Source organism: Pteropus alecto, unplaced genomic scaffold, assembly GCF_000325575.1.
Source record: "Pteropus alecto unplaced genomic scaffold, ASM32557v1 scaffold88, whole genome shotgun sequence".
Taxonomy (NCBI): domain Eukaryota; kingdom Metazoa; phylum Chordata; class Mammalia; order Chiroptera; family Pteropodidae; genus Pteropus; species Pteropus alecto.
The window spans coordinates 9566925-9578412 of NW_006494611.1; the positions used below are offsets into that span (position 1 = coordinate 9566925).

General features: G+C 38.2%; 1 protein-coding gene across 5 annotated transcripts in view; it reads left to right on the forward strand.

Moving 5' to 3' along the window:
- DNMBP (dynamin binding protein) overlaps window positions 1–11488 on the forward strand; it is a 62047-nt gene that overhangs the window by 39084 nt on the left and 11475 nt on the right. For 4 of the 5 annotated variants that reach the window (XM_006925888.3, XM_015599935.2, XM_015599937.2 and 1 more), the window contains 7 exons: window positions 4011–4204; window positions 5019–5118; window positions 6890–7037; window positions 7643–7660; window positions 8014–8213; window positions 9667–9797; window positions 10699–10803. In XM_006925888.3, coding sequence (XP_006925950.1) covers window positions 4011–4204; window positions 5019–5118; window positions 6890–7037; window positions 7643–7660; window positions 8014–8213; window positions 9667–9797; window positions 10699–10803 — 896 coding nt within the window. The remainder of the gene's footprint in view (window positions 1–4010; window positions 4205–5018; window positions 5119–6889; window positions 7038–7642; window positions 7661–8013; window positions 8214–9666; window positions 9798–10698; window positions 10804–11488) is intronic. The other variant, XM_015599936.2, reaches the window with a different exon arrangement.

The following is an 11488-nucleotide window of genomic DNA, read 5'->3' on the forward strand; positions in this document are numbered from 1 at the left end:
AGAAGGAAAATCCCAAGCCAGTACTAATTGTTTTATCACAGCGAGTAAATTTGTGCAGCCTGCCCCAGCTCCTGAACACCTAGCTGCCAGTCCTAGGAAGGAGATGGGACTGGGCCACTTGTTTTATTGATAGGCTGGTTCTGGGCCACAACTTCCTCATCTCCAGATTTTATTACAGAAACGTAGGATTTTATGGAATCTGAACAGAGTATTTTCTACTTGGTGCATTTTACTTTAACCTGGTGCAGGTTGCATTTTCTGGCCCATCATGGTAAAAGGACTGACTTGTGTTATTACCTGGTTTAATTCCCTCAACCACTCTGCAAAGCAGGTATCACTATCCTTATTTTACAGGAGAGGGAACTGTGGCCCAGAGGTGGAAATGGACTTTCCTGGAGATCTCCCCAGCTAAAGAGTGGGGAAGTGCAAGATTCAAAGCCTCTTGTCTCCACTGCAGCCGGCTGCGGGTAGAGGCTGCCTTCTCACTTGGTCGTTCCAGATGCTAAAATTGTAGATTAAGCTTTTTTCTTAGACTGTATTTGGAATAATGGAAAAAATAATCTTAAATTTGGAGTTATTTCAAGCCAAATATTTCTAGTTTGACTTAATCTTTAAGTATTAGTTTAATATCTGTATGGAGCCCGAAGGTCACCTACATCTTCAGAAACACCTAGGATTTTGTTAAAAATTGCAGATACTCAGGTCCCACCCAGATTTGCTGAGTCAGAATCTCAGAGGTGGTGCCCAAGGAAACTGCAATTTATGTGTTTTTGGTAATGTTTTTTAAAGGCAGTTCAAGAATTTATAAATCCACCTGTGGGAGGGGGAGGGGAAGGAAGCTGGTAGTTTAAGAGTTGTTAACATTTCTTTATCTCTCATTTAATAGAAATAAAGATCTGATTGAGTCTCAGTGTAGGTTGCTGGCTTCAGACTGATGACTACTTGCTGCTGTTTGTTTATGATTTCAACCACTGTAATTAATAGAACTTTGATTTCTGGGAGAGAATAGTTTCCAAGGAATTTTAAGATTTGAAGCAAATAAGCCCCTGGCCTTTTCTAGTTGAGATTCCAGGCCAGGAAGGCAAAATGGTGCAGAATTAAGTGCATAGGATTTGGATTTAAATATATTTAGATTTAAATTCCAGAATTGCCATTTACTGATTGCATAACCTGGAACAAGTTGGTCAGCCTCTCAAAGCCTATGTTTTCCTACCTGTTAAGTGGGAATAATAATACTACTTCAAAGTTTTGGCGTAAATATTAAATGAGTTCAGGGATACAACATGTAAAGTGCATGGCACATGGTAGGAATTCAATAAATGTTCTTCCTTTCCAGGGCTTTTTGGTCCTGTATTAAAAATGAGTTTCTTTTACAAATATCGAATCATTATGTTGTACACCTGAAACTAATAATGTTTTATGTCATACCTCAGAAAAATTAAATTAATAAAAAAAAGTTTCTCTTCTCAATTTGCCACTTATGAAACCATATTTGCGACTGAGATTCTACTGCTTTGAAATCACAAAGAAAATTTAAAACAAAGCTATTGAAAATAAATTTTACATACACTACAGTTAATTTAGAATTATAATTTAGCCCTCTGTTAAAATAAATTTTATGTTTGAAATTTTGTTATTCTACCAAAAATACGTCAAAGGAAGATATTTTTCCATTATGTCTTTTTAAACTTTATTTTGAGTAATATCAAATTTACAGAAAATTAAAGTAGTGGAAAAGAGCTCTTGTATATCCTTTATTCAAAGGGTATTCTTTATTCACCAGTACTTAATAGCATTTTGCCATGTTTTTGTTTTCATTCTCTCTCTCCATGTGTGTATACACAATCTTTTTCTTGAACTGTTTGAGAGTATGTTACATATATCATGTCCCATGGTAAGCTTCAGTGTGTATTTTGTATGAACATGGATATTCTCATACATGACCTCATAGATTTGCCGTTTCAAGGCATTTTAAATTGATTTAATCATTTATCTAATCTACAGTCTATATTACAGTTTCATTAGTTGTCTAGTAAGGTCCTTTGTAGCAGTTTTTTCCCCAGATAAGGATCTATTTGAGAATCACACGTTGCATTTATTTGTCATCTCCTCAATTGTCTTGGTTGGGAATTGTCCCTCAGGCTTTCTTTACATTTTGTGACCTGACATTTTGAAGGGTACAAATCCTCAAATTTAGGTTTGTCTGATGTTTCCTCAAGGTTCCTTTCAGAGTATGTATATTTAGACTAGAATACTACATCAGGGATGTTGTGTTGTTTCTAGATATGACATGTGGAAACACATAATGTCTCTTTGTCCCTTGTTGGTGATTTGAATTTTGATTACTTAGTTGTGGTATTATTTATTTCTCCACATTATGGTCACTGATTTTCATTTTTGCAACTAATAAGTAATTTGTAATGACTAATTCAAAGTCATGCAATTATCCTGATCATCATCACACCCCACCACCAACACAGAATCATTCATTGATGATTCGTGCCTGAACCAAATTTTATTCTAATGGTTGCAAGATGATGATTTTCTAACTCCATTGTTTCTTCTATATTTATTCTACCATTAAGAAAGAGCTTTCTCTTCTCCGTTTATTTATGTACTTACATATTATCAATATGAACTCATGGATTCTTATTTTACTCAATGGATTATAATCCATTACTATGCTTATTTATTTTCGTACTCAGATCGTACCAAATCTGGCCAGTGGGAGCCCCCTTCTAGCTGGCTCCATGCCCTTTGGACATGCCCCGCTCACACTGCTGAGCACGTCTTACTTTCTGCTGTAAGATGTTTCAGGCTCATCTATATCTTCCCTGCCCCAGCCCTGGAATTAGCCATTTGTCCATAGAACTCTGATTCCTTTTAGTGAAGAATGGTTTTTAGAAACCAGAATCTGGATTGTACTTTTTAAACGTTAGAATTTCCAAATTTTTAGAGAAGGAACAGTAAAGAAGGTTTTTGGAGACTAAGCCTAGTTTTCCATAAGTAGTTTGAACACTTATATTTTGCATCTTAGATCCGGAAAAAAAATATTCTTGTAATCATACTCACACTTTCTAGTATATTTGCTTACCAAATCTATAGTTGTTTTAAGTGGATCTTAAGAAATTTGAAATAAATAGCAGAGATTGCTTCACTGTGGAAGTTTTTTCATTTGTTTATTTTAGTATTTAGTGTTCATTTTAAATGAACAGATACCATGCCAACTATATAAATAACTTTCGTATGTATCTAAGTAACACGTAAACAAAAAAGCCAATGAGAAGATATTTGTTTTCATTTTTAGATCATGCAGTTTGCTCCTATAGAGATTCTTTTAATTGAAAATGTCATTGAAGAACTTCATGTTTATAATACGTTTGTATCTTCTAGGGCATCTTGAGGTAACAAAACTGCTTGTGAGGCTTCATTGATGTTTTGCTAGGAAGAATCTAAATTTTCACGGATTTTATTATATATTAATGTTAGTCCACCATCACAATGACTAGAACACATTGGGCTCGCTCTATAGTCACCCAGATCTCAGACGGATGATTCCTGCCTAATTCTCGTCTTCCCTTATTTGGCATTTTTATGTTCCCCATGATATTCTTTTTAGTGTGCCATATCAATGTTTTTAACTTCCAGCTTGGTTTTTCTGCTGCTAAGATCATGGAATGGATTTTATACCTAATTAAATGAAAGCAGGTCTTAATAAGAACAGCAGCTTTTTCAACTCTTTGCTAAGGAAAGTTGTGGACACTCATCGGTTTTTTTAGTACAAATTCTAAAAATGGTTGTCACGCACATGGGAGAAGTTCCCTCTGCAGGGATGGCCTTCTAAGCTCTTCATCTGTTCTTGATTAGAACTGACGTGTGGGATCAGATTTCCTGATTGTTGACAATTGTCAGGCCTTTATTTCTCACGGACTGTGTACTTTTCAACTCAAACTGTTGAAGAGTCCTGCTTTAGCACACAGGGAACTGACCAGTCCCCTTTTCTCTTCCAGAAATGACACTCCTCTCCTCCCAGTCTTCATCACCGGTGGCCCCTTCTGGGTCTGTGTCCACTGAAAACCCAGAGCAGAGGATGCTGGAGAAGAGAGCCAAGGTGGTAGAAGAACTTCATCAGACGGAGCGAGACTATATTCGGGATCTGGAAATGTGTATTGAGCGGATCATGGTACCCCTGCAGCAGGTACAGGTGGGAAGTATGGAAGAACGTTAGCTTTACCTTGAATGTAATTCTTCAAGCATGAAGTGTCAGGATATAGGAGCTTTCACTGGGTTTGAAGTAAAGGCTGTGACTGCTGCTGCTCTTAATTCAAGGGTCTCAACATGTGTGTGTCATCAACTTAAGCCTTCAGCATCCTGCCACTGATCAAGTCTACTGTTAACTTACCAGGATATTTCTGTTTCTTTGGCTCCTGGAAATAGTACCATGGAGTCTGGATTGTCACTGTACTATGAAGATTGTATAATGATATAGTGAATCTGGGGATAATGGGTTACCTGGCTCTAGCACCTAATTGTACAAGGTTTTTTAAGAAAACTCTTTTAACTAGTGCATCTGTTAGGTACTTTTCTAGATGCTAAAGAAAAGATTGTTAGTTCCTGGGGATTTATAGTCCTTATTGCTTGTTACTTGACCACTTGGCCTGGGCTTGGGCTTGGGCTTGAATTCCTGAAGCAGTCACACCCAAGAACGTCTACAGGAAGTGGGCAGTGCCATCAGATTTTGAGTACTGGGTGGGAAATACGTACCTCAGTGTGATTATAGGTCAAATTGTTTTTACAGTCATTTTATTAAGGTAGTGTGGATGGAGTCGCAGAGAATAGTCAGATAAAGGGTGACACTAAAGGTAATGTTGGATATTTCTACTCCAGAAACTTTGCGAGAGTGAGTGAAAATGACCTTGAATAATTTTTGTATCATCCTTGAAGAGATGTTCCTAATATGAATGATATCTTATTAATTTAATTTTTGTGCATCTTCACATTTTGTTTTCCTTTCTCAGATACCAAACATTGATTTTGAGGGACTTTTTGGAAATATGCAGATGGTGATTAAGGTCTCAAAGCAATTATTGGCTGATCTGGAAATCAGCGATGTTGTAGGTATGACACTTGCCTTGTTTCAGAAGCAGCTTTTTTTTTTTTTTTTTTAAACTTCATGGGTCGGAGGCAGGAGAGGGGCCTTGCTGGTACTGAGTAGTTATGCTAGGAAACAAAGTTTTAGTTACATAGTTCAGAGATTATTCGGTCTTCAATGTCTCCTTTTATCTGCAACCTGCTTTGAGGTGATATAGGATGTTAGCAATAGAAGAAATTTTAGCTATTGTGTAGTATGATATTTTTCAGACTGACGGTTGTGGCACATTAGTGGGTCCTGAGATCAATTTCATGTGTCACATCCAGTATACATCTTTTAATAAAATAGAAAATATCAGAATGTACTGTAAATAATAAGTATACCTACTGTCTTTTAAAATTTATATTTTAATTCTACATATATGTATGGTGAGTCATAATTTAAAATGTGTTTATTCATGTGGGTCTTTGTCAAAATGTTTAAAAAACAATCATCTACTGCTTTTAAACAAGGGAACTGTATTAGTTATCTATTGCTATATAACAAACTATACCAAAACTTAGCAGCTTAAAGCAAGAAACATGTATAATGTCATAGTTTATGTGTGTCAGGAATCTGGGGATGGCTTAACTGGGTGGTTCTGGCTCAGGGTCACTCATGAGGTTGGAGTCATGAGTCAAGCTGTTGGCCTGGGCTGCTGTCACCTGGGGCTCAGACATCTGATTCTAAGGATGAGAAGACACTGTTTGGGGGCGTGGGGAGGAGGAGATTGGTGCAGAACAAGCTGAAGAAGGAAAGAAGGCAAGAGGAAGAGTAGTTTTAACAAGTAAGAGAATCGGCACGTGCAGGCAGCAGCTCTAAGTGGAATTGTTCCGTTGAAGTTTGCTTAAGAGCTATTCGTTTGCTTACCAGGCTATAGTCCAGGGGTCTGTGCATAGACTTCAAGGAGTCTATGAACTTGGATCGAAAAATAATAATTATTATTTTATTATTATTTTGATTTTCAGTGTTTTCTTTCTGAAATTTAGTATTTCTTTAAGGTATGAATATAGAGAGCAAACCACATAGTATTAGGAGCACCTGTGACTTTGTCACCAACCGAAGTTACATATTTCTATCAAATTATGTTGTTGCAAATATCTTGAAATTTCAGTAACGCCCAACCAAAAGCAACCAAGATTACCAGTTTCTTATGTTACTCATCATACTTGGAAATTATGGTGATTATTAGATTCATTGCTACATTTTGCTATTTAACACTTTATAAAGAAGTACATATGTCACAGATTTGGGGCTTTTATATTACAGATATTTTAATATACATTTCACTTAAAGTTCTGTGTATTTAATTTATGCACAGAAAAGAGGTGGGAACTGCTGCTGTAGAAGAATCTCTTTATCCCTATGTAGATTTTCTGGAGTTTAGAGAGTGAGGGTCCTTACTGGTTCTGATTACATACCTATATGGGGAGTACTTTCGAACACCTTACTCTGCCTGATTAAAAAGGGATTGGAGGCTATTCCAGGGACCAGGTGTGCACATGTGTGTGTGCACGCACTCACATGCGCATGCACACTGAAAAACACATGGATGGCATGATTCTCTAAAATTTTGCTTTAAATAAGTAGAATTTTAAGCCATTCCATGGAAATTTCTTATTAATTTAATGGATAGTCTTACTGTTATTTCTCATGATAGGGTTTAATTGATATTAAAGTTTGGTTATATGCCTTACATTTAGGATACTGAGAAGAAAATCACTATAAAAACATTGCATGCCTGTGTATTTTTCAAAGGACCTGTGTTTCTTGATCACCGGGATGAGCTTGAGGGAACATACAAGGTTTACTGCCAGAATCATGATGAGGCCATCTCACTGCTGGAAATCTATGAGAAGGATGAGAAGATCCAGAAGCATCTTCAGGACTCCTTGGCAGACCTTAAGTAGGAGTTTTGACCATTTCACTTCCATCATAGCTCTTTAGTTCTGCCTTATGGAAGTCACTCCCATATATATGTCTGGACTTCTGCTGCTATCTATCCATCTCTCTTATTTTAAACGTAAGTGAGGTACTAGTGCACAGGTCCTGTTAGGTCATCTGCCCTTTTCCCATTATATATCATGGAAATCTTAAGTGGCTTTCTGCATGTATTTTTATCCATTTAAGTCACTTTTATCTATACATACAAACTATTACTTTAGCGTTTTCAAGTAAGAAACAGGCAGGAAGATCGTTTGGTCCAAATAAACAAAAGTATAGATAAGAAGAGCAGATTCAGTTATTCTTGACCATCAGGTGAGATTCTCCTGGTCTTAAGAACGATGTAATATGTATGTCTCTGAGTAGATCTAAGTGAAGTTAGGAGCTTGCTATTGTAATAGACTAGATATGCCACGTAGACAGTCTCCCTTTTATCCCATGTGACTTTCGTCTGTCCAACTAGTAGGCATTAGTCGAACTAGTAAATGTTCTGAGGAGAATGTGAAAATCAGCATCAACAGTATCTCTAATCACCTGTCTCTTCTTTTCATGCTCACTGCCCTGTAGGAGCCTCTACAGTGAATGGTAAGTTCTCTTGCCACTTAATGCACAAGCTCATTTCTTTATTTTCTTCCTTGATAGATGGAAACCCAGAAGCAGATTTACCTTGCTATATTTTTCTCCATAATACCTACCACCAAAATACACTTAGTATGATATTTGTTTATCGCCAGTCCCCTTCCACTGGGGCAGGGACTTTTTATGGTCACTACTAAATCCCTAGCACATAAAACAATATCTGGTATTTATTAAGTGCCCAGTAAATATGAATGAATGGAATTGGAAAATAGGATGAAAGAACAGAGTTATATTTAGGAGTAACAAATACTGTCTACAGGCCCAGTAGACCAAAGTCTCTGTTTTTCCTTTTCTTATAGGGGATGCACAAATTATATTAACTTGGGCTCCTTCCTCATCAAACCAGTGCAGAGAGTAATGCGTTACCCACTGTTGCTGATGGAGTTGCTAAACTCCACCCCAGAATCCCACCCAGATAAAGCGCCTTTAACCAGTGCAGTTCTTGCAGTCAAGGAAATCAACGTTAACATTAACGAGTATAAACGCCGAAAGGACCTGGGTAAGAAAAGCATACTCGCTTCAAGGGAAGGCTATGCCCTTGACAGTGATCTCCTTCTCAAGAGTTATTTCACCAGAGATGGACAAGGCAGGTGGTAGATAATAGAGCCATGATGAAGAAATGGTGGTAGACCCTTGGGGAAATGTATATGAAAAAAGAGAGCAGTAATATTAAAAGCTCAGTCACGGAATATGGGAAATAGACATCTCTGATAAAGCTTATCGCAATTAGAGTCTCAAGAGACACAAAGACGGGTTAGAGAATGGCTGATCAAGAGTTCCTTCAGACTGTGGTGACTGCCCTCCCAGCTCCTTGAAGGCAACCCTTTCAATATGTGCCTAGATTTGTTTTCACTGCACGTCCAGCTGCATATTTTCCTGCCTTCACTTAAGTTAGGACTTTTGGTCTTCTTTTAGAAAACCCAAATGTGCCCACGTCTCTGAGCCCCATCAGCCCTGCCTACACCCAATAATCTGCCTCTCAGGTCTGAGGCCCTCCTTGTCCCTCCCCATGCTATACAGTCAGTTGCCAGGCTACCCACTCTTCCTTTATAATGTGGAACAAACTGAACCGTTTCATTTCTCTTTCAACGAATCTCTCGTCGAGGCTCTAATTTGAACACTCGATGAGTATAGTGTGGTGACCATGTTAAACTGACGTATTATTGATATTCTCAGAGAATCTGTAATAGAGTATAACATCTTTGCCTGCCTCTCTACTCTTCTCCCCACTTTACCTAAAACTGTTTTCTCTGCCTTCTGCTTCAACCACGTCCTCCACTTTCATACATCATTGTTGACCGTGGCTGTGTGAAAGCTCTCTGGCTATCTGGTCCTTTGTCTTGGTTCCTATCTCCCAATGTAATACTGTCTCCATCTTCCACAATGCTAAAGTGTGCCTTTTGCAGCCACCCATCCTTCGCCTTGCAACCCTTCCACTGTTATCTCTAGTCTTCTCTGCCGATTGTACCTAATATATGACACAGAAGTTAATCAAATAACTCCTGTATAGCATTTACTGTGTGAAATGATTAGACATACATACCTCATAAGGCAAGTACTATTACTTTCTCCATTTTACTGGAGAGGAAAATGAGGCTCAGAGAAGTTAAGTGACTTATATAAGGCTTCACTTTAATGAAATGACAGACCCAGGTATTGAACTCAGTGGTTTTCGTAACTCCAAATCTTAGGCTCTTTTCCTTACATCTCTGCTATCTTTCCTCATCTCTAACCTTCTCCAGTCTGTGCACAGCCTCTCTCTGCCATTGAATATTCTATCTGTCCATAAATAGTGATTTGGATTAATAATTTGTCTCTACTCAGTTATAAGCTCATTGAAAACAAGCACTAGCTCTAGTTTAAGTTGTTAGTATCACTTTATAGCACATGTTCTAGTCTATTTATGCTCAGGAAAGTGCTTTCTTAACTCACCAATTCGACTCACTCCCTAGTCCTCAAGTACCGGAAGGGCGATGACGATAGCCTCATGGAGAAAATTTCCAAACTGAACATCCACTCCATCATCAAGAAATCCAACCGAGTTAGCAGTCACCTGAAGCACCTCACTGGCTTTGCTCCACAGGTGAGGTTCCTGCACTTGAAGGTTCAGCACATCTTTGGCAGCTTTTCAGGGTTCCACAGGGTGGCCTGCATGGTGTCAATTGGCATTGGCATGATTCCTCTCTTGGTACCTCCCCTGGTGTTTGCTGGCTGCTGGATACAGGACCCTGTAGCTATTCTTTATGTGAATCTACCACAGATTGGTCACCATATGATAATTATTGTGGTTTTAGGCACCCACAAGAAACTTAAAATCTATTTAGGGAGACAAAATTAAAATTGACCTATTAAGCTAGAAAGAATTTAAGAGATCACCTAAATTCAACATCATATGCCACATACAAGGAAATGTAAAGTCTGAGGGATGGAGTGATTTGAAAAACAGTTTATCGACAGTGCTGAGAGCAGATCCGAAGTCTCCCAACTTCATTCACTGTACATGATACCAGAAGTGGAAAATAACCTGGAAAATAATCAGTTGCTAAGTTTTACTATCTGTTCTCTGTACGTAAGAAAATGGGAGCTCAGTGAGCAGGAACATGTTGGTAAGAGATTTAATCTGAGCCTTGAAGGAAGGAGGCAGGTTTGGCATGGAAGGGGAGGCAACAACACAGGTGAAGGCACCGGCTCAACAAATGTGGCAGATGCCAGGAATGGTGAGGAGAGCAGCCTGACCAGAGCAAAGGGGTGCCATCAGGAGCAGAGGAAGGAAGGTGTGAAGGTGTGAAGGTGGGGGGGCCTTGTTAAATATGGAGATCTTTCAAAACCATGGAGAGGTGTTTAAATTCAATTTAGTGCGATTCAGGGAAACATCAAAGGTGTAAAATTTAAACAAAAGACGTGTTTAAGGAAGATACTTTTACCAATAAGGTAGATTGAAGGAGAGTCCAAATTTGCTAATAACACTTGTTTATTTTGAACAGATCAAAGATGAAGTATTTGAAGAAACAGAAAAGAACTTTCGAATGCAAGAAAGATTGATCAAATCTTTTATCCGAGACCTGTCTCTTTACCTCCAGCATATCCGGGTGAGTGGAGACATTGCTCTTGTTAGAATCACATATAGTATAATTCAGTCCACTTTCCTTTTCATACAGCGTATTGTTGAATGAATGTTGAATAATCTGGACTCAAATGACCATTATGCCATGAGATACTTTTCATTAGGATTCCTGTAGGTTATTTAAAAGTTAAATAACAGAAGATCAGCACCGTTGTGTTCATATTAAAATGGTCTAGCTCTTCCCTCCCTCTCTTTCAATCTTCATCACCCTTTTTACCCACCACCTTCTTTACTGTCTCCTATATCCAATTATATAAGAAGCGCCTGTCACAGTTCATTTTGTCAAAATCGTTTCAAAGGTAGAATTGTAAGATAATGGTTCCTATGGAAGTGTGCTTTCTAATAATAAGATTCATGTTCAGCTCCTTTGGTTGCTGTGCAGAAGGCCTGGAAAGCTGTTAGATCCACGACTGGGTCTGGGGAGCGGAGGTGATCATGCCTGGGCCATCTTGGCCGTATGCCAGGGCAGCATTTCCTTCACGAAGCCAGAATCAGGACTAGAATCTTTCTGCTGGTATCTCTAATTGCTCTATTGACTTAATAGAAGGATGCTCATAAACATAATCAGTATTCCCCCAACCCTCACACATGAAAATCATATCTTATAAAACAAATAATTTTCTTAAAAAGAGATCCTTTGCTTTCTTAAA